At 43.0% G+C, this 24,555-nt stretch overlaps 1 protein-coding gene across 1 annotated transcript in view; it reads right to left on the reverse strand.

Annotated features, from left to right (window-relative positions):
* Nucleotides 1-24,555, reverse strand: part of ASS1 (argininosuccinate synthase 1) — a 147,532-nt gene that overhangs the window by 113,760 nt on the left and 9,217 nt on the right. Inside the window, exons 2-5 of the mRNA XM_077478172.1 lie at nt 18,085-18,138; nt 16,145-16,255; nt 3,241-3,309; nt 1,571-1,759 (exon numbers count right to left, since the gene is read on the reverse strand). Of these exons, the coding sequence (XP_077334298.1) occupies nt 1,571-1,759; nt 3,241-3,309; nt 16,145-16,249 (363 nt within the window). The 5' untranslated portion in view covers nt 16,250-16,255; nt 18,085-18,138. The remainder of the gene's footprint in view (nt 1-1,570; nt 1,760-3,240; nt 3,310-16,144; nt 16,256-18,084; nt 18,139-24,555) is intronic.

Raw genomic sequence — 24,555 nt, forward strand, 5'->3', positions numbered from 1 at the left:
AACACAACTGAGCAGAAATCGAAATCTTTTATGGAGTGAAATCAATTACAGACAACGAGTGCCGGAAGCAAATTAGCAGAAATCAAAATTTGGGCACAGTCTCCTTTTATCTGTGATTAAAAGGGACACCTTATTCTCCAAAACTCACCCATACACATCCACTAATCTGTTTTGCATTAAATTGTTTTTTTTTACTGTATTTTTAAGCCTCCCTGTAATATCCTCCATGAGCTCCTGAAACTCTCCTTTTCCCCCTCACTTCTGTTTGTTTGGATCTAGCAATGAACGTTAGTTGCAGTGATGTGCACAACTCTATGCACATTACAAATCCCATAGTCCATCTTGGGAATGAGCAATAGAGAGTGACTATGTTCCTGCATACAAGGGGACTATGGAAAATAAATGTAGCCACCCTCCAACATGAAGGATCACAGCAGCAAAAGAGCATTAGTAGGGACTTTGAGTTAAAAATAAATACTGCACTAGAATTATTTTTTAACTCAGCGTTTAGTGTCACTTTAAACTTAAGTAAGTTGGCACTACATATACCAATCTATTAACTTCCCTTTCTTCAAAATATAATCCAATGTAACACATTAATATTTCCTGTTTTCCTGTTTCTTATAGTCTGTTCTCCTATTATTACATTTTGCTCAAGCTATGTAATTACAATTGTACAGTCAAGGGCAAATTATTAGCTTATATTGCCATCTGGTGGCTAGTCATGAGATTTACCACTTTTTCAGCTCTAAAGTTTTCTACCTTATATCCAGTGCTCTTTTTCAGCTGGAATGCTGGGGGACGCAGTCCTGACACCTCCACCAATGAATGTATGCGATAGAAAGGAGTATTGGGTGTGCTGGAGGGTCTGTTGATGCTGGCTTCTAGGGCAATCTATTGTCGCCGTTGGGGATCTATTTTTGCATGAGAGTATATTGTTGCTGGTGGATGGGCCATTGTTGCTGGGAGGGCTCTACCCTTGAGGGAGAGGTCTATTGTTTCTGGCTCTGGGTTTATTGATGCTGGCTGCTGGGAGATCTGTTGTTGCTGCTGGGGTGTTATTTCGTTGCGGGGGGCATTGCATGGTTGCATTGGGGGATCTATTGTTGCTGAGGGATGTCTATTGTTTCTGGGGGGGGTCTACTTTTGCTGGGGTGGAGTCTATTGTTCATAACAGGGGATCTGTTTTTCTGTCTTTCTTGTCATCATTAACAAATTGCTTGCAATTCACTTAGCAGCACAAAATTATACTTGGTTCTGTGTTCTCTAAAAGGGCCGGTACTGGGAGGTAAGTAGGAGGTGGAACCAAGGGACGGTGCTCAGAGGTAAGTACCAGGCAGAAACCAAAGGTGATTCAGAAGGTGGGAGTACCTGCACCTATTCTCTGACAAAAAAAGCCCTGTTTATATCTATACTTATATACACATGTTCCAATGCAGCATAACTTATTAAAAAATTGCTGGCATTTGTAAGTGTTTTTTACTTGCCTAAAACTGAACTTTACCCATTTTTAAGGTCTTTTCTCCTGCCTTCTCGGCACTACAGTGATACAGGTTTCTGGGCCAATTACCTTTCCAGTTGCTCCATGGGAAACGTACTGGGCTCCTTCTCGTTTAGCTATTTCCACCTGTTTCCGGGCAATACAGGGACGAGCCAGTGAGGTGCCCAGAAGGTAACGGTCTTCATAGATGGCATTGGCTTGAACTGCTGGCCAGATGAACTCTTCTACAAACTCTTTACGAACATCTTCTATGTACACCTGGTGGAGGAGGTAGGACATCAGTAAGTTTCGTTCCAATGTATAATAGAGCGGACAGCTCTGTAAATGGCATTTACAACCCATCTGGACTTGAGTGCTTTTTTTTAGTCTAGCATATTCCATTGTGCCCAATGTTCGTAATGCCACAAGGGTCTGTCCACCCATATACTGTATGTATCATCTCTGTCTACTCCACATTTCTCATATGAAAAACAATGCCAGATGTTATACTACCTGTGCCCATTCACAAGCAATAATGTAGGTAGACTTCTACCATCTTTCAGAATGTCACTGAGCATGCTCTGCAGGGCCGCCAATAAGGCAGTACAACCGGCCTGTCAGTATTGGGCCCAGGCCCCATCAGTTCAAAAGGAGGGCCCGGGCACCTGCTGTACTGCCATATTGCTGATACTTGTGGATCTAGTGTAGCTGAGGCTGCAGAGAAAGGGACTGAAAGGTCTCAAATGTGAGACATCAGAGGTCTGTGTTTAGACCCCTGATATGTAACCAAAGCCCCCCACCCCTCACATGGCAGTTAAAAATAAATAAATAATAATAATAAATTGAAAATAAAAAAAAATTAAAAAAAGTTTTAACACATTACAAACTTATTACAATGTTTTATATTGCCTCCCCACCGCCTGCTTTAACCCCACAACTGCATGCTTTGCACATGATTGCGGGGGAATTGCAGAGCAGCACTATTCAACTGAATAGGTATTTATTGATAAGGGTATAATTTATGCCATGGCTGAAAAGCATAGCATCGCAGCCGTGGCACTTTAGCAAAAATATCATTTTATTTTTTCAGAGGTGGTGGGGGCCCTGTCAGATAGGCTGTATGGGGCCCTGTGACTTTTAACAGCAGCCCTGATGCTCTGTACCAGTAAACAGGCTCCTTATATCTTCTTTAATGTTACTACAGTTTGTGCTTAGACTACGGAAACCATTCAGTAAGGTATAATAAGTGGAACAATAGGGCGGTAAAACATAGGGGCTTATTCAGTAAAAGAGTGAAAGCAGTAAATTTGACTGGCCCAGGTTTCCTCTTAGGGTGGCTCCTTTCTCTTGCAGCTTCCCATGAAGTCACCTTTCCATGTAGAGAGACTAGAACTGTGTCTCCCTACACTGTGTGCATCGATAGATACACACAGCCCCATCGCCTATGGTGGCAAGGCACTCCCCTGGCCCTTTCTTATCCAAGCTAACAGACTGGCTGGTGGTTGCACTACCCACTGTTAACTCTTTACTGTGAAATCTGGAAGTTCAGGGAAGCAGTAACAAGTAAGGGAGAAACAGCAACACTGCAGCATTTAACAACCCCCCCCCCCCCCACACACACACACACACACCACAGTTTAATATAATAATATCTGATTAAAAATGAAATACAAATACATTTTGTAATTTCAATAAAAAAATCATACATACATACAGATAGTTTCTCTTTAATTGTATTAATAAACAAGTGAGCCTCTTACCTTCTTTGCTCCAAGAGCCAAAGCCTTCTTCCGAGCCTCCTCAAAATCTTCATTCTGGCCAATGTTTGCCTAATCGAGATACAAAACAGGGGAAGTAATAAACCACATTCTGAGTCAACACACTAATATATTATAATCATTAATCAATATTATACTATAAACAGTAAGTGCCATTGTTACGAGATATTATTTAATTAATCCTACGTTTTAATGGAAAATAACACTACAATATAATAAAATTTCACAAATCAATGGTCCTACACCAAAAAAGAAACCTGTCATAAGAAAACATATGAAGACAGCCATTGCAGAGACTGCCTGTTCAGTGACATATTTTTAGTAATTGAAATGAATGTGCAGTATCTCACAAAAGTGAGTACACCCCTCACATTTTTGTAAATATTTTATTCTATCTTTTCATGTGATAACACTGAAGAAATTACACTTTACTACAATGTAAAGTAGTGAGTGTACAGCTTGTATAACAGCGTAAATTTGCTGTCCCCTCAAAAAGGTCTAACCCACTGGCAACTGGGGAGCTGCAGTTCAGTGAGGGAACCATGAATGCCAACTTGTACTGTGACATACAGAAGCAGAGCATGATCCCCTCCCTTCGGAGACTGGCCCACAGGGCAGTATTGCAACATGATAACGACTCCAAACACACCTCCAAGACAACCACTACATTGCTAAAGAAGCTGAGGGTAAAGGTGATGGACTGGCCAAGCATGTCTCCAGACCTAAACCCTATTGAGCCTCTGTGGGGCATCCTCAAACAGAAGGGGGGGGCGCAAGGTCTCTATCATCCACCACCTCCGTGATGTCATCATGGAGGAGTGGAAGAGGACTCCAGTGGCAACCTGTGAAGCTCTGGTGAACTCCATGCCCAAGAGTGTTAGGGCAGTACCGGAAAATAATGGTGGCCACACAAAATATTGAGACTTTGGGCCCTATTTTGGACATTTTCACTTAGGTGTGTACTCACTTTTGTTACCAGCGGTTTAGACATTAATGGCTGTGTGTTGAGTTATTTTGAGGGCACAGCAAATTTACACTGTTATACAAGCTGTACACTCACTACTTTACATTGTAGCAAAGTGTCATTTCTTCAGTGTTGTCACATGAAAAGATAGAATAAAATATTTACAAACATATGAGGGGAGTACTCACTTTTGTGAGATACTGTAGTCTACTGAATGTCTGTACCAACATCCCTATATTAATTACAATACATTCTAGAAAAAAAAATAAAAAACAAGGGCTTTTAGGTACATATTTAATAAAGCACTTCAGATACCATATGTATAAACCTCATTTTATTAGCTTTGTTTTGGAAATGTATTATAAATGAAGGCAGCTTTTATCATGAAACCAAGATTAGAGTGTTTTAGACAGCAGCCTTGTTTTTCTAATGGTTTAACTAGATGAACTTGTGTATTTTTCTAAACCCAACAATGCAACTATGGGGTCAATTTTCTAAGCGATAAATACTGAATGAATTTTTGCTTTAAAAAAAAAAAAAGGTTTTAAACTAATACTTTATTTTTTTGTTTTGTGATATTTAGCATTTAAAATTTAGCATTATTTGTCATGCTGTTTTTTAATTTTTTTGGTACAGGCTAGCACTGCACCAGAGAGATTGTTCCGTTAACCCTTTAAAGTCCCCACTTAGAAAAAAGCTATGGAAAAATTATTTCTTTACATTTTTGATCCCTTTGGGCATACTTAACAAACAATCAATTTTTTAACAGAACAAATATTTAACAAAAAAGAGCTCTACCAAGCGGTTGAGAGGGCACTTTGTGGTAAAAGTAGAATGTTAAAGGGTTAATGATGGCACACAGAAATATTGTAAAACGATGAAAACATTTCTAGTGTGCCTTCATTTACAGAATGATCTTGCTCAGGTCAAATGTTATAAACTATCTACATTCCTGAGATAAGGCCCTAACATTTCCACACCCATACATGGATTTATCTTACTGGCCAGTGCAGAGTTCCCCTCATTGTTATTTTGTACAGTTCTAAAATATTGACTGCCTATACTAGATAACGAGATAAATAGGGAATTCGTTTTACTTTAATGATTTATCTACATTTTTATGCAGTATTTATCTTTATAAAATTGACAGTATTTACTTGAATGAATTGACCCTTTTATTATAACATGTGAGATTTCCAAAAGCACAAATATCATATGCAATAATCATAGGAGAATTGACCGCTATGTAGCAGACAGAAATATTCTACAGACTCACTGCACACATGTAAGCATTTCTTCTAGTCCGCAATTGAAGAGGGTGAGATGAAGCAGGTTTTATTGTGCAATAAAATGTATTGCAAATTATTTATGATACAAAATCCAAATATATTGTGTAGACTCCATGAATATCAATCACTCACTCTGTATATTCATAACTAAAGCAAGAGGTTTGTTCATGATCCGGAAGCTCTGTACAGAGCTACTCCTGTTCATTCATACTATGCAGCTGAAGCTGCAGAGGTAGAGATTGAGAACTGTGTCCATTTCCTCTCAAAAATGATACATTGAGGCAGTGCTGTATTTTGGTACTTTGCAGGGTGGGGGGGGGGGGGGGGGCGTAAAAAAAGCCACCCAACCCCCCACGAAAAAAGCCCCCTCCTGAATTATCCCATTCACTGACGAGGTTGCTGGCTGCAGTGTTCGGAGAGCGTCTCTCTCTCTCTCTCTGAGTATAGAGTGTGTGCTCACAGTTCCCCCCTCCCCCTCCCCTTCACACAGACAGGAGAGCAGAGAGAGAGAGAGAACTGGGCAGCTTCTCTTCCTGTGTTGTGACCCCAAGTGCCCATGGAGACATCAGAGCTGGTCAGACTGCAGCTTCAGTGGGCAGACCCAGCTACAGTCTGCATATCCTGGAGGGGGTGAGAGATACCGACAACGCTGTATCCTGGCCCAGGCCTAGGTCAGCACTTTGCAGAGGGGCAGCACAGAAAGAGTCCAGGACAGCTTGCGATATATTGTTAGTGTAGCACCAGTCTTATGGGGCGGACTGGGCTGAGAGGTGAATTAGTCTAGCGCCCCCATAAAGCGGCTGCACTGCTTCAGGCATGCGGGCGGCCAGCATTCTGACAGTGTGGGGGGGTGGGGGGGCGCCGCTTCTAACTGACTGTCCTGGACCACATACCTTACACACTGTGCTATATGTTTTCTGATGCACCATTGGCATGGTTATATCTTCTTAGTCCTCTCCATAAAATTATCAGAAATTTGTGCTTAAAGAAGAACTATAGGCAATACTTTTTATTTTTATTTTGAATAGAATAAGGGAGGGTTATAGCCCCTTTCGGGTTATTTTTTACCATCCCTGTCCCATTGCAGAGATTTCCTTTCACTTCCTGCCCCATAGCCAAACAGGAACTGAGAGGAAATCTATGCAAATTAAGGGAATCCATTGCGCCCCCCCAGGCCCTCAGAACTAGTGTCCCCACTCAAAAATTGCAGGGCGGGTCTTAAACAGCAAGGGGTGTGGCCTTGACAGAAAGGGGTGGGTCATATTTAAATTAGGGGGTGAACAAGTTTAGTCAGGCCTATGGCAGCACAAACCCTAAATACACCACTGTATACCGATCCTCCTCACTGTCTCTCCTTGCAAACTTCATGCCATTATCTGTTACAGCTTTCCTTTCTCCTATCCCATTATCTGAAATAGGGATGATAATCAATCCTCTGTGTCCTTGCTAGGAGAGGACTGCTTTTCTACTCTGCTTCAATGAACACATGTACATTGCTGCTTACATATATGGTTAACCCTTAACATCTACAGGCTGGTGCTTCTGGAATAAATGGCATTTAACACCTTATTGTCTGCTTGTATATGTGGTTAACCATTCATAGCTATCTGTATGGCTAATGCTGCCTTCTGACCTATGAAGAAAAGTGTCATTTCTGATCATAGATCAGTCTGGGTTTTATAGTCCATCCTGCTAAGTACATTTAGGGTACTTTCACACTGGGGCAGTGCGGGCGTCAGAGGTAAAGCGGCGCTCATTTTAGCGGTTTTAACCATTTTAATTTTAACCAATGTCTTAGAAACTCTTTTCCGCTGCTACTAGGGACACTTTTAACCCCTAGCTAGCAGCCGAGGAAAGGGTTAAAACCGCCCGTGTTGCAGGTGCTTTGGCAGCGCTGCCCATTCATTTCAGTGGGCAAGGGCGATGTAGGAGCTCTGTATACATCGCTTCCAAACCACCCCAAAGATGCTGCTTGCAGGACTTTTTTTTCCCACCCCACAAGCACACCACCCCAGTGTGAAAGCACTCAGGCTATTTTTAGTGCTAAAACGCCTGTAAAGTGCCTCAGTGTGAAAGTGGCCTTAACGTGGATGTAAACCCACTGTCATAGTTTTGAATTTAATAACATAGGGCATATCTAGAAGGATATACATTGCTCCTGCATGTATCCTTACCTGTCATAATTCACCCCTTTAGATTAGTGGAGCCCCGCAATATTCCAGAGTCTGTAGACGGATGTGCTGTTGGGCGCTCAGTGGGCAGAGTCGTGACATCAGAGGACTCTACCGCCCACCACTACACTCCCCTGGCCAGCCAGCATTGCGAGGACCAGCCTCACGCCAGGGGGGACTAAAGTGCACGCACAGGAGTGGCAGAGCACATTCTGTGGAAGCAGATGCGCTCATGGCCCCATGTCACTCCTGCGCATGTGCACATACTCTGCAGTCTACATAGGATGAAATGAGGGGGGAATGGGAATTACACATAATGCCTCTCTAAGGGTCGTGCATGAGATATGTAAATCACCTGTCACTCACAGCATGGGGGAAGAACCGAATGGTATTTCTCTGTCTGTTTTTATTTCACTGCAAAAAATATAAGAGGACTGCTCAGAGCTAAATTTACTTTGTGGTAAGGGCACTGATGATATGAAATCCTATATTGTACAAGTTACAAGCCTTAATTTAAAAGAAGGAAAATATTATTATTATTATTATTATTAATTCAGATTTACAACCTCTTTAAGACTGATGGATATTTATTTTTATTTTTGTCTCTAACTACACATGTCTCTATATGGAGTGAACGCAGTTTGCTGAAAAGGCCAATGATTTTGCCCCACCTCCTTATGATCTATCCAATCTCTGTTGTGCCTGCCCCATCAGCTGCGTCCATACTCCACCCCACTTATGAGGCTACACTTGGTACCTACTTTTAATGTACAGAGGAAGAGGCACAGCTCTAAGAGGAAAAGGTGGAGCCTAAATAGGAAGGGTGTGGCCTAGGGCAGCACAAAACCTAAATAAACCACTGCATTGTGGGTCTAATATTTCACCAAAGCCCCCCAACAGGGCTACTAATTTTATTTTTATTTTAAATATGAGAAAACTGGCACCATCTGCTGCTCTATTGACACTGTCCACTGCTCTACTTGCAAATCCACTGCCCTAGTGACACCGTCCACTGCTCTAAACTTATGGATTACATGGGTTGTTACCAACATATGGTAAAAATGTTATGTCAATAGCACCTTTAGAAATATATTTCTACAGAAAATGGTAACATGTTCAATACTTCTTTTACCCGCTGTAAGTAAAGTAAATATGAATAAACGTTGGGAGAACAGAAAGATGATTTAGGACACAGTCAGTACTGTAATGGTATGGTTAATACTCTTTTATAAGTCTACTGTGGCTTTGTAGTGACATGCACTGCCAGGATCCCAAAGACTACATAAGGAAATAGGTGTATGCTCATTCAAAATATATTCTCAGATTTGAAGCTGGCTGCCTGCTTTTTGTAAAACAAAAAGAAATATCTCAAGCCATCACAATACTTGCTCTGCCCTTCCCTAGCCTTAAGGCCAAAGGAAATGACCAACGGAAATTAGTCTGCCTTTCTTGGACAGGAAAATGAAAGTGGGTGGAATGGACCTTTAATTCACGTAAAACTTCACCCTCACTAAAAAAAAAGTTCTATAACACACTTTAGATTGTGAGCTCTAAAGATCGAGGAATCAGAGTGCCCTTTGTAATGAATTGTATAGTAAAGTAACTATACCGTCTGCCTTCATTTTGTCAAGTGTTGGAACTATAAAAATCCTGTATAATAATAATAATAATAGGGTTATCACAGAAGCAGTTTCGCTATTTGATTTGAAAAGTTTCTATTTCAAAAATGTGAGGGAGATGTATTCTCTATAGTCACAGCAAGGTATCGCATATTACAATGTGCATAAAAGTGATCGTAAATGCTCATTTTATACTTACCTGCTCTGTGTAAGGGTTTTGCACAGAGCAGCCTCGATCCTCCTGTTCTCTGGTCCCCCTCTAGTGCTCCTGGCTTCTCCCCCCCCCCCCCCCGCCGCTTGCTATGGGGGTCATTGACAAGCAGAGTGCTGCTTGGCCCTGTGCCCTCCCCCCTCAACGACTGTGATTGACACCAGCATGAGGAGCCAATGGCTCCCACTGCTGTCTCTTAGCCAATGAGGAGGGATAAAGCTGGGAGAACCTTTGTTCTCATGCACATTACTGAACTGAGATCAGGCTCAGGTAAACAGTATTTCACAAAAGTGAGTACACCCCTCACATTTTTGTAAATATTTTATTCTATCTTTTCATGTGACAACACTGAAGAAATTACAGTTTGCTACAATGTAAAGTATTGAGTGTACAGCTTGTATAACAGTGTAAATTTGCTGTCCCCTCAATATAACTCAACACACAGCCATTAATGTCTAAACCGCTGGTAACAAAAGTGACTACACTAAACTGAAAAAGTCCAAATTAGGCCCAAAGTGTCAATTCTTTGTGTGGCCACCATTATTTTCCAGCACTGCCTTAACCCTCTTGGGCATGGAGCTCACCAGAGCTTCACAGGTTGCCACTGGAGTCCTCTTCCACGACATCACAGAGCTGGTGGATGTTAGAGACCTTGCGCTCCTCCACCTTCCATTTGAGGATGCCTCACAGATTCTCAATAGGGTTTAGGTCTGGAGACATGCTTGGCCAGTCCTTCACCTTTACCCTCAGCTTCTTTAGCAAGGCAGTGGTCCTCTTGGAGGTGTGTTTGGGGTCATTATCATGTAGGTATACTGCTCTGCGGCTCTGTCTCTGAAGGGAAGGGATCATGCTCTGCTTCATTGTGTCACAGTAAATGTTGGCATCCATGGTTCCCTCACCTAATTGTAGCTCCCCAGTGCTAGCAGCACTCATGCAGCCCCAGACCATGACACTCCCACCACCATGCTTGACTGTAGGCAATACACTTGTCTTTGTACTCTTTACCTGGTTGCTGCCACACATGTTTGACACCATCTGAACCAAATAAGTTTATCTTGGTCTCATCAGACCACAGGACATGGTTCCAGTAATCCATGTCCTTAGTCTGCTTCTCTTCAGTAAACTGTTTGCGGGCTTTCTTGTGCATCATCTTTAGAAGAGGCTTCTTTCTGGGATGACAGCCATGCAGACCAATTTGATGCAGTGTGTGGCGTATGGTCTGAGCACTGACAGGCTGACCCCCCACCCCTTAAACCTCTGGTAACAATGCTGGCAGCACTCATACGTCTATTTCCCAAAGAGAACCTCTGGATATGATGCTGAGCACGTGCACTCAACTTCTTTGGTCGACCATGACGAGGCCTGTTCTGAGTGGAACCTGTCCTATTAAACTTCTGTATGGTCTTGGCCACCGTGCTGCAGCTCAGTTTTAGGGTCTTGGTAATCTTTCTGTAGAGCAACAATTATTTTCAGATACCCAGAGAGTTTTTTGCCCTTGAGTTGCCATGTTGAACTTCCAGTGACCAATATGAGAGAGTGAGAGCCATAACACCAAATTTAACATACCTGCTCCCCATTCACACCTGAGACCTTGTAACACTAACTAGTCACATGACACCGGGAAGGGAAAATGGCTAATTGTGCCCAATTTGAAACATTTTAACATAGAGGTGTACTCACTTTTGTTGCCAGTGGTCTAGACATTAATGGCTGTGTGTTGAGTTATTTTGAGGGGACAGCAAATTTACACTGTTATACAAGCTGTACACTCACGAATTTACATTATAGCAACGTGTTATTTGTTCAGTGTTGTCACATGAAATGTTATAATAAAATATTTACAAAAATGTGAGGGGTGTACTAATTTTTTGTGAGATACTGTATAAGGCGGGGCTGGTGGGGGCTCCATGCAAAAAGTTTTTTACCTTAATACATTAAAGTGTTACTAAACCCAGGACCCTGTATTTACCAAATCTGGTCTCCCACAGTACACAGAACATGGAAATGCAATTATTTTAGTAAATTAAACTGTCAAATCCCATGACAAGCACGTCACACCAGTGTGAATGGGAGCTAAAGGTTCTGATTGCTCACAGGTTTTTGTTTTTTTGCCTTTAGTTCCACTTTAAGTAGTGTAACATGGATAAAGATGACAGCCGTGAAGACTGCACCTTCAAAGACAATTTAGCAACAGCGCGTCTTTGTGTCAGCATTGCTGTTGTCACTTTAGGCCCATTTCGATACCAACAAAAACTCTGAAAAAAAAAAAACGACAACTTAGCAATGTCAGAAATCCTCTCTCTATCCTGACAGGTTCCCTTTAACTTTTAAAGATGAGCGTTCCAATGTTCCTCCTGTTATCATATGGAGCCTGGATAAAGTGTGCACAGAGGTGATGTGTTATCTGTCCCCGCCATCAGCAGTTTTGCAGACTTGCACTTTCTTGTTAGTAGAATTTCACCTCGGGTCACAATAACCTGCAAGTGGCATGCGCACACTATAACACACTAACCCATATACTGTACACAGTGCTGGAGATAACAGGTAAGTGAAAGCAGAATCCTTCTAGTATGAGGGAAAGGTAAAGCAGAGCTACTACCATCTGTCATCATCATTTTCAGACTTCACTGCCTGCGTACTTCCAGCACTCACCAGTGGCGGCCCATCCATTTGGGGTGCACGGGCGCTGCCCCCTCTATCCATGCCACCCCCCCATATCTATAATAGATAGATTCATGCATAGCATGAATCTATTCATGGCCACCTTCTATTCATGAGTCCAGCCCCTTTCAGGACGCCAGGCACCTGAGTTACAGTGGCGGGGTTATTTTTGGAAAGCACCTGATTAGAGTCATAGGCTCAAATAGGCTTCAAAACACGGTGGGCTTGTGGTGCAGAGCATTGCGCCATGAGCCCACCCAGGTGTTACTACAGCGAATTAATATTTGCTGTCTGGGCATTCAGAAGCAGGGGTGTGAGCGGGCATTTTCCGATTTGCCAAAAGGAGGAGGGAGGAAACGGAAGCCGTCGCTACCGTTATGACCCGTGGAGAGCAGAGGAATGGGGAGCCGCCACTGAGCAGAGGAACCCACCGATGGGGTAAATGCTACCGACTTGAGGGGGGGTTGTCACTGGCATACAGTTTGCCAACCCCCCTCAAAGAAATTACCAGCGGCCCACCACTGACACTCACCTTCTAGGTAATAAGGTCAGGAAGCTAGCCCTGAATGACCTTTCATTCACCCACCAGTCATACATTGATTTTCATTGTTAGAAGATATAGCTTCTATGAACGGAGGAGGGGTTTGGAAAGCGTGAACATAGTTAGCACTCTTGAGGAGTATCTATAGGGGGTCCAGCAGTTTGTATTAACTGTATTAGCCCTGCAGCAGCAGAAGATTACCAGTGCAGGGATATGCAGAGGAGGAGTTTAGTTTGGGGTCATAGGAAGGAAGATTTAATTGAAGAGAGCAATAACAAGCACACAAAGGACACTTCTCATTCAATTTAAGTACCAGCCTATGCGCCAATCTAAAGTGGTTGTAAACCCTTCCATATACCAAGTGAAGTGTCTGGCCTTAGGTGATACACAGATGAAACAAATCCTCCTACATAAGTTGTACCTGTTTATTTGTAGCCCTCTCTTCTCTACAGCCCTTCAAAGTTTTCAGTTTACACAGCATTTCTGAGCTTCAGAAGGCAGCGGGATCTGATGTCACACTGCCCAGCACAGAAAAGAGCTGAGTGTAATCTGAGACCTGAGTGGAAAGAATGGATGCTACCCCTCCCCTACACCTGCTGGGTGCTTGGGGGCTCCCGGAATCATCTGGTTTTGGGATAGACTATCAGAAGAGATTCATGCAGATCAGTGGCGGCCCATCTATAATGGGCCGCCCCCTCTCTCCACTCCACCCTCCTATATGGTAATGGATAGATTCATGCATAGATTCATGGCCGCAGCTACCCTCTATGCATGCATCCCTCCCCTTTTAGGGAAATGGGTGCATGAATTACAGCGGTGGTTTTTTTTTAAGCACCTGATTGGAGCCAGAGGTTCTAATAGGCTTCAAAATCGGGTGGGCTCAGGATGCAGAGGATGTGCTTCGATCCCACCCAGGTGTGTTACAACAGCTAATGAATATTTGCTGCTTAAACACTGATCCTCAATCCGGCCAATCAGAAGCAGGTGTGAGACCTGCATGATATCTGCATGATGACCTGCATGAGATTTGCATGAGTCAATTCTGACAAGTTTCCAGAGAAAAATTGTGAGAGGGGAGGGCACAGCCAGTGACTGACAGCCTCACCTCTGTTCCTGTGTGCTGTGTGGAGGGGGGGTGTGTCACTTCCTTTCAATCAGCTCTCAGAGCTCTCCTCACTAATGCAACGTCAGCTCTCCACCCCCTAAATTTTGAGACCTGAAAAGATCCTGCGTAAATTCTGCACTTTGAATGGTTGTAGGGGAAAGACCGCTGCAGATAAACATGTACATGGTGGATTATATTTATTTCCATGTATCACCTGAGGCCAGTCACTTCACTGGGTATATGTGAGGGTTTACAACCACTTTAAGCTTTAACCACTTGCTTACTGGGCACTTAAACCCCCCTCCTGCCCAGACCAATTTTCAGCTTTCAGCGCTGATGCACTTTGAATGACAATTGCGCGGCCATACAACACTGTACCCAAATGAAATTTTTATAATTTTTTTCCCACAAATAGAGCTTTCTTTTGGTGGTATTTAATTACAGCTGGGAGTTTTACTTTTTGCTAAACAAACAAAAAAAGATGCAAAAAAAAAAATAAAAAAAAAATCATGTTTAATTTTTTTTGTTTCATTTTTCTCCTTCATTGAAGTGCGCTGATGAGGCGGCACTGATAGGCTGCACTGGTGGGCACTGATAGGCATAGTTAAGGCGGCACTAATAGGCAGAGATAAGGTGGCACCGATAGGCACAGATAAGGCAGTACTGATGGGCACAGATAAGATGGCACGGATGGGTGGCACGGATGGGTGGCACTAAGGGGCACTGATAGGTACCACTGATAGATGGGACTGATGGGCACTGATAGGTGGCACTGATAGGTGGCTCTGATAGGTGGCACTGCTGGGCACTGATGGGCGGCACTGATGGGCACTGGTAGATGACACTGATGGGCACGGATATGTGGCACTGGGGTGCAGCACCGTTGTTGAGGCAGATTGTGGGCACTGCTGGGTGGCACTGTGGGCACTGCTGGGTGGCACTGTGGGCACTGCTGGGTGGCACTATGGGCACTGATGGGTGGCACTGACGGGGGGCACTTATTTATTAATGAGGTGGCACTGGCAGGGGGTAGGTGGGCACTGGCAGGGCTGGCCGTGATCGGGACTGATGTCCCGATCACGGCCGCCGGTGATCGGCTCTTTTTTTTTCTCCTCGCGCTGTCAGCGTGAGGAGGAATAATAGCCGATTACCAGCTTCGTTGTATCACATGATCAGCTGTCATTGGCTGACAGCTGATCACGTGGTAAGGGGTCGGGATCGACCCCTTGCTCGGATCCGTGATCAGGCGAGTCTCATAGACTCACCGATCACAGAGCGCGCCGCGCACGCCCCTCAGGGGGCGCGCAGGCCGCTCGTGCACGGGACGACGTCAATAGACGTAGTCCCGGCAAAGGAGGTCCGCGCTGTAGCTGTCATTTGGCTATAGCGCGGATCTCTAGTGGTTAAATAAAAAAAAAAACTTAGCCATAGTAGCTCCAATCTATCTGTCCTCAGAGTTTCACTTTAGGGCCGGTTCACACTGCTGCAATGCGGGAACCCTGCAAACCCACTGCAGCTTCCCGCATTGCATGTCTCCCAGTGGCAGTTCACACTGCCCTATCCGAACTGCTAGGAGTGTCAATTAAAAGTTAATGACATCACCAAATCAGTTCGCATATCACAGTGTGAAATGTGAACCCCCAATGCGATCCGATTCTGCTGTGGACCAAAAAAAAAAACACACACACAAAACAAAAGACAGGTCCTGTGTGAGTTTTGTCCGTATGCGATGCGAATTCAGCCATACAATGTGTATGGCCGAACTTGCATTGCACAGACATCGCATCTTGCATCTCAATCTCACATCACGCAGCAGTATGAACCGGCCCTTAGAGTGAAACTACCCAATATTAGTCACCGTGAAAAGAAAAGACATGCTTTTAAAAAAAAATAATAATAATCTTAGAAAAGTTTTCCCAATATGTTTTTCTTGCTGAAGGCAACAGATTCCAAAAGTTATATTTGCTAAGACCATGGTCAGATTATGAACCATAGAGGCTGTAGGTCTAAAGGTCTGAATCTGAAAGTGATGGATAAGTCAACAATAAAGGTCTTTTTGCTGTCTCAGTTCAGAAGATTTAATCTCACTAGTTATCCTGGGACCAATATTACCAGAAAGTGAGAGGGAATCTAAAATTTTACAGTCACTGCAAAAGGAATAGTAGGGTTTCTTCCGATGGGGAAAGGAGATTTTCACTTGCTTACCTGTTGCCACCTGTGGCCGCAGGAAAGAAATTTGCTCTGTGTATGGCCGGCCTTAAGGTCTTTGAGTCCCCAGGGTAAAAAGCAATTTGTATCAAAGTAAAAATTCAATTAAAAACTCACCAGATAAGCAATGATATCATATCCTTGTTCCTTCAGCCACACCAGAATACATGATGTGTCCAGACCCCCGCTGTATGCCAGGACCACTGTGCCTTTCGGAGACATGGTGACCTGAGGATGAAAAAAAAGAGTCAATGATATTTCATTTCATGACCATTTACAGGAATTGTCTGGGATTTCCCATGTTGTCTTAGATAATAGATACTAACACAGAATATCTAACATTAATTGCAACATAAATTAATGGTCTGTCGAAATGGATTCCTCCCAAATTTCACAATTGAACACAAATTGAGGAAGAGAAACACCTTATAGCACAGTATGTAGACATAAGACATACCAACCCCATCCTTCTAATTATGAGGACAAATAAAAGCTCATGGGAAAACAGTATCACTTTAAACCCAACTCCAGAACAAACTTTTTTTTCCAGCGATTAACATTGTTCATTTTTTTTTATGTTCTTTCTGATCAGGTTGTGTCACCAAAATCAAAGTGGCCAAAAAATGTCCAAGCAAAAAAGATAGCACATACATACCTCTGTTACCTGCTCCACCAAACGTCGCTAAGATACCATCTGCTAAAGTCTCTTGAGTGTCCCATACCTGGTGCCTTTCATTAGTTTGCCCATGAACCCACGTTATTACTGTGTCCCCCAGTTTCATAAGCAACAGTGGGAGGAATCGCTAAGTACTGTAGGTGACCAGATGATTGACACCTAAAAAAAATTTTTTCGTTTTGACATATCATGGAGAGCAATTGGAACACCTGTCAGGTTTTTACTGCGGTCTGTGTACCCTTTGGGGAGAATTACCCTCCGGGTAACCAATATCACTGAAAGTGAAAGAAAATCACAAATTTTGAGTAGACACCAGAACAGGATTAGGGGGGAAATTATCCAATTGGGACACAAGTTTTGGTGACCTTGGTGACTACTAGAGAGGTGACTGGACATCCTCCAAACTCCTCTCTATCTGAACCTCTACTTGCCAGCCTCATAGAACATAAGGGCAAGATGCTGGTGACATCAGTGCCCTTATAGTAACAGATGCTTATGTTTGGCCAATTACATTCACTAAATTTGGGCAGGTGTCTATACAAGAGCACTGACATCACCAGCGTCCCGCCCCATTGCTTTTGTGTGCTGTATTGTGGGGAATGGCCTGGCCTCCAGCCAATTGGACTAAAAATTGCAGGAAGTGTGGATAAAAATGAGTTTGAAGGACACCCAAGCCTCTCTGGTGACTACCAGGATTTTCCTCATTTAAAGAGATTTCCTCTGACTTCCTGTCCCATAACAGGAAGTGAAAGGGAAATCTCCGTAATGGGACACAGAAGGCAAAAAAATCCGTAACCCTCCCTTACGTTATCCTAAATGAAAAAATACGTTTTGGCCTCAGTTCTACTTTAAAGTTGTCCATGCCGCCATAGAGGATAATCTGTGGGACACTTTCACCCATAGAGGATGTGAGGTCAACTCACCCTCAGAAGGGACACCGATAGCAATAAAATCCAGACAGATGTTCTAAACCTTTGTGTTCCTTTTTGGAGGATTAAGCCCCATTTCTTGTTGCACCACAAAAAGTATGAAAAACTTCCCTGACTTCTTGTTTTGCCTGTAGATACATAGCTTCTTGTTTTCATTGGAGATGGAGCAGGAGGTGGGAAGTGCTGACTATGCAAAAACAGACATCAGGTTTTTTGTCAAAGCATCCCAAAAGCCTGTTTCTGGGTTTTTGGGATCCTGTGCTAGTAAAAGGGTACCTACATTTAAACACAAGTTCCACAATGCTCACCAATAATTAGACTACAGATACACATTAATAACATGCCTATGATCGCATCACTGAGGCGTGCGCTTAAAATAACCAATATTTCCCACAGTCATCACCTGGTTCCCTATGATAATACCTACAGACATGAGGACGGTGACCACTAACCTTTCAGGTGATTGTGCAGCAACAGATCAATGTGTACAGTTGTCACAGAGTTTCCTGCATTCAAGAGAAAGAAAACAATGGCACGTTACTTGCCCTGTGGAGCTTCAAAGGACATCTACTAAAGATACCCTATACCTGGTAACCCCTGCCCAGTCTGATAACCATTGGATCAGGGGACAATCAAAGGATTTTTTAACATGCTTTAATGCAAAGCCAAATATACATTATAGCAAAAATTTATACGCATCACAAAAAAGGTTCTCAGCTCATTAATGGAATGTGTTCTTGAAAGGATTAACCTTAAGGAGAGTTTAAGCTGTAGAAAGGCTTTCAAGTGAATCTGTAGGCCCATACAGTAGTACTTGGTAGAGGTACATTGTGTCCTTAGAGAAGGCACCTCCACATGCATGTAGACAAATCTGTAGATTACTTTTGGAGTAACTTGAAATCCTCAAAACCAGGGCACTCCATTCCCATCATGATCACTTCTGGCCCAACCCAGGTCTTCCTACTGACCAGTGAGGTCACCTAATGGACACTGAACATCTTCTTTTAGACCTAGTGACATCATCATTGAGTCAGAATGCTGTATATAGTAGCATCCTGAAACCATTATAGCACCCTACACCATTAATCATCTCAAGAGTCCTCAGCTCTGATGCAAGCAGAACAAGTTATGCCAATATAAAATGTCTTGAGGGGTGGATGTCAATCTAGATGAGTGTTCATAGATAGACGCACTGTATTCGCAAACAGACCACCTTAGGTGATGCCGAGCCTCCATGATTGAAAGAACTAAAATCCAATGAATGAAAGGGGCAGGCAAGGGATATTCAGGCTGGGAAGTAAAAGGCAAGGAGATGGTGGACAACCTCCAGCGAGAAAATGAGGCTTCATCTGACTTGCTGAAGCTTCTAATACACACTGAGAATTTCACAGCGTGCAGTGAAATCGGAGTAAAGCCTAGTAAAGCCTAGGTTTTTTTTTTTTGGTTCAACTCAGCGCGTTGAACGACAAAATACTGACAGCTCCAGTTGGAGCCACTGTATTAACAATCCAATGTTAGTACAGCCATCTCCCCTGCTGTTATCTTGTGTTCTGAAAGGGGGAAGGCTTGTTTGACTCAATGTGGAACCTAAGGAGTTAATCCTCTGCATTGTGTAAAAACGCTGTTTGATCCTGTCTTCTCTGATCCTCGCTTCTTCTACTGTCCCCAATCCATATGCTGATAGTACAGAGCCTTGGAGGCACTCTGCACATGCTCAGTTTGGTGTATATCGCTAGATAGTTTTTTGTTTTTTTTGGGAGTGTGCATGTGATAGGCACAGGGCCAGTCAGCACTGTCCAGACAGAGGGTCAGGTGTCATGTAGCCTCATGGGACAGTCAGAAGAGAATGAAAACTCCTCCTACACGCTTTAACCAGACACTGATAGAAGTCACAAGACTGCTATATACTGCTGATGAGAAAAAGGTATTTAGCAGTTTATATTTACTAAAATAATTTGCATTCCATGTTTTGTGTACTGAGGGAGACCAGATATAGTGAATGCAGGGTCCTGGGTTTGAATGAATTACTGACTTGTATAGCGCTACCTATACGAACTGAATCGCCTCAGGGCGCTTTTCTAGCCACCAGTGTCCATCTGCAGCTATTTATGCTGTCCTTTAACCTATAGAGTCCCAACACACTTACAACATTGACATACACATACACATACACATATTATGGCCAATTTTTTATTTTTTTTGGACAGGGTCTAATTAACCTACCAGCATGTCTTTGGAGTGTGGGAAGAAACCGGAGTACCCGGAGGAAACCCACGCAGGCACAGGGAGAACACATGCAAACTCCAGGCAGATAGTGTCGTGGTCAGGATTTGAACCAGCAACCCTATTGCTGCTAGGTGAATGTGCAAACCACTACACCACTGTGCTGCCCTGTGTGGTTTAGTAACACTAAAGCCTCATACACACGCTTAGATTTTTGGACGACCAAACGTCCGTTTTTTTGTGGTATGCTAGGCTCATTTTGAAAGTGAAGAGGTTACTCACCACATGAAAACTTTTCGTACGACAGAATACAACGTCAGAAGTGACGTAATGTGTTGAATAGTTTTGTTTGTATTCTTTCGTTTCTGAGCATGTCTAATGCACTAATGAAACGAAAATCGGACGTCGAGTTCACATCCGACAAAAATGTTATAGTCTGCACGAAAAAGCGACTGTCTGGCGAAAAAAGCTAAATCGACTGTTGAAAGCACCGTGCTAACGATCTGAAAATCAGCAGACAGCTCGTCGTACAAATTTTTCCATCCAATTTTTGTATCGTGTGTACGGGCCTTAAATTCCTACATATGCTCAGAAACATTGAACTTCATTTTCTCGGCTTGTCGTAGTGTTGTACATCACTGTGTTCTTGACGGTCGAAAGTTCAGAGAACTTTTGTGTGACTGTGTGTATGCAAGGCAAGCTTGAGTGGAATTCCATCGGAAAAACCATCCAAGTTTTTTCCGTCGGAAAATACGCTCAGGTGTATGGGACATTAGACCATCTTAAAACATTTTTTTTTTTTTTAAATCTTAAAAATATATTTATATACCAGATGAAAAAAAAAAAAAACACCACATAAAATTTGCTTACACAGCACTATACTAGGTTAATAAACAAATCCTACATGGCCACACAAAGCTTTGTAGATTTATTGAGGAGAACACTTCACAGACTGTAGGTTAGCAGCAAATCACATAACTTTTTGGCAAAAATGTCCATATGGGTGTAGTTTAACTGGATGGAGAGTCACTAATAATAAGATAATGGACTTTCCAGGAAAAGGAGGAGGAAGTTGTAATGGAATTTCCCTGCCTTGGGTGTATTATGTGGTGGATGAAAAATCTTTCTCAAGAAGCCAGAGCTGTTCTTTCATTTTCTATGTTTGCTCATAAATTGTGTTCACAGGCCATGAACTAAATCCACACGGTGTGAACACGTAATCAAAACTGAAAATATTAAGTAGGGCAGCTTTGAGCCTACCATGTAAGCTATTCCTGGTCTATTGTCTCCTTTACAAGATATGCTTTTAACTGACCATTTCAATCAAAAACAACATTTAAAGCTGAAGTTTAGTTATGGCAATTTTTACATGTGCCATATCTGTAGGATCCCCGTGGAAGCTTTGATTGCTGTTGGCTTCTAGGTTGCATGACGAGCGGCTGCCCTGCTGCTTACTAAACACAGGAAGTCGCACACTCGGCATGGCCACCATTCAGAGAACACTTTGCATTTTGTAAATGAACGCACAGTGTTCTCTGATTAGACAAGGTGACATCCCTGCCCCGTCTAGTGAAAACGCTTTGCATTCATTGAAACAAATGCAAGGTGCTCTCTGATAGGTGTCCATTCCAAGCAAACGACTGTCCTCCTGTCTTCAGAAAGCAGCAGGGCAGCCACTCAACACAGGACCCAGAAGCCAGCAATAGTTAAAGTGGTATCTTCTACAGTGAGTTCCAGCTTCCGTGGAAATCCCGTAGGTTTTGCCAGCTGCGAATCTACAGATCTACAGCAAGGCGTTTGTCTTGGATAGCATTTTTAGGGGGCAGCGGCGGCTCTTTAACCACGTCCCGTTTATTTCGGTGGTTGCCCCAGGATGAAAGCTGCAGGCATCTCATATCATTTTGTAGAGTCAGCGCTTGGCTTTCTTGTTATACCAATCGGAGCAGCTTACTAGCCGCTTGATTGTTATTACAAGCAGCATAAGTGGACGTTCTTCCACCTTCCACGGCTCTCCCGTCCCACCGGGAATCGGCTGTTCATAACAGTAAACTGGTAGCAATGACATGACACCACTTCCGGTTTACTCGGAAACCATCTGCGCCAGTTTAAAAAAAAATCGAAAGCATTCAAAAACACATCGCAGAGGACAAGGGGACACTCTTTACGTCTAGAGGAAAAAAGATTTCATCGTCAAATACGGAAAGGTTTCTTCACAGTAAGAGCTGTGAAAATGTGGAATAGAGTCCCTCAAGGGCTGGTTCTGTCCAGCTCAGAAGATTGCTTTAAATAAGGCCTGGATTATTTCCCAAATGTACACAATATAACTGGGTACTAACATTTATAGGCAAAGTTGATCCGGGGAAAATCCAATTGCCTCTCTGGGGATCTGGAAGGATTTTTTTCCCCTGCTGTAGAAAATTGGATCATGCTTTGTTAGGGGATTTTCACCTTCCTCTGGCTCAACTGTGGGTGCAGGATTGTGTATATGGAATTGTATTTTTTTAGTTGAACTAGATGAACTTGTGTCTTTTTTCAACCCGATTAACAATGTAACTATGTAACAGATCTTGGTATTTTGAATGCTTTTAAGTGCGAAGGAGGGATCTGGGGTCTTATAGACCCCAGATCTCTACATAAAGTGTACTTGTCACATGCCTATTGCTGTCACAAGGATGTTTACAGCAATAAAAGTGCTAAAAAAAATAATAATAAAAAAAAAGAAAGCAACAGTGTATAAATTGGAAAAAATAAAATGATAAAATAATAAATAAAATTCCCGCATGTAAGCAAACAGCAATTGTCCCACACATGTGAGGTATCACTACAAACGTCAGATCATGGGCAGTAATTTTATATATGGCTTGGATGAATCATGTCTCAGGGTCTGATGAGGAAACCGCAGCTGTTCACTGTGAAGGGCTGCAGACCCTGAACCAAGAACAATATACCGCAGCTGGGGCGGGACAAATTTACCCAGATCTGTGATCAGCTGTCCGAAGGACACAGCGGTCGCAGAGCATGCTCAATGCGTGCCACAGGGAGCAGGGTTCTGGGAGGATGTCTACCAAGGCCTATAGTACTGCGCTGTAGCCATGTTTTGGCCAGTACTAAAGTGGTTAATACTGGTGCTGAGGAGGTGACATAGCTTGTCAGCCGTCCTTTGAAAAGTAATCAGCCACAGATCACTTTTTAGAGGAGTGACAAGGGCTGCTGCAAATGTAAATGAGCCCTTAATCTTGCTGCTTTGCACTACAAACATAGGAAACAGGAGAGCCGCAGGGGTCTGGAAGCTGTAGTAACCAGATCACTAGAAAGGGGCTTCAGTGTCCTTCATACTTATCTCTATCTCCAATTCCCACTTTTTTTGTACACCAATGACCTGCAGGTCAGGTCATTCACCTTATGTTATTGGTGTAGGTGATCTGTAGAGATGAGCCTCCTCTTAACTCATCTTTAACTTGAACCCCAAAAGGTCCACTGTTTTGTATTCCAATGAGCTGTGGTCCAGCTCACTGGAGTACAAAAATTCAAAGTTTGGGTTAGATATGAGTTTGGAGGACACCAAAGCTCGTCTCTACAGATAACCTACACCAGGGGTCTCCAAGCTTTCTAAACAAATGGCCAGTTTTTTGTCCTTTTTGTCCTTCAGACTTTAGGGGGGCCCAGGGCAGTGGTCATTTTCCTAGCATCAGTGGGAGTAAACATTGCCATATTTAGTATTAGTAGGAGGAATAGCGCCCCGTCGTTGGTATCATTGGGGGGAATAGTTCCCCATTTCTAATGTCAGTAGGAGAAATGGTGCCCAATTGCTGTCAGTTGGCAAAATAGTGTCTCATATCAGCGGGAGGAATAGTGCACCTGGAGCCAGATAAAGGCAAGCAAAGGGCCGCATCTGGCACCAGGGCCACAGTCTGGAGACCACTGGCTTACACCAACATCATCACAAAACTATCGGATAAGAACACCTATAGGACACCTTGTGGGTCCAGCATAATATTTCCACTTTCCCAAGCAGAGAACCTCTGACGAGGTGTTCCTTTTCTATCCAAAAGTTTTCGCTTTATAAATGTTCTCTTCAGATTTCCAGCTGCAGTCTCTAATTGGGCAGCCTGGAGGAATATTCCATGCAGTGGTACGATCAGAACATGGAGCCAGCCATGTGTAAATGGAGCAGAAAGTACAAAGGGATGTCTTGTCACCTCTAATTAGAGACAAGACACTACACTACACTTTTGATTGTGCATTCTTCTGCCAAAACAGCCTTGTACAACACAGGAACTGACAAGATCAACCTGGAACTAAGCCAGAGAAGATGGAAGTGTATTAAGGGGATGATTAACTTCTGAAGGAAGGGTGCGGCCACCTGTCACAAGTTATCAACCCAACAGGTTAGTTCTAAGGGTGAGGTCAGACACACACATTCGGGAATGAGGTTTTATGAATGGTACTGGCTTTAAACACATTCTCATGTGGTCTCAAGCTTGTCACAAAAAATTGGAGTTTGGTGCATTAGGTCTGTCAAAATACCCCAACAATTATGTAAAGCAATGGCCTAAATGACAAACTCATTTCAATTATATCCAATTCTCTACAACCCTGTTGCCCAAACTGAGGCTTGATGGTATATTTAAAACATGGTTTTATACAAAAAATACAATAAATTCCCCTTTTTTAAGCAGCAATGAAAATTTTTTTATATT

The sequence above is a fragment of the Lithobates pipiens genome, unplaced genomic scaffold (assembly GCF_037356315.1).
Source record: "Lithobates pipiens isolate NorthernLeopardFrog02 unplaced genomic scaffold, aLitPip1_a1.2 Scaffold_1, whole genome shotgun sequence".
NCBI classification, from domain to species: Eukaryota; Metazoa; Chordata; class Amphibia; order Anura; family Ranidae; genus Lithobates; species Lithobates pipiens.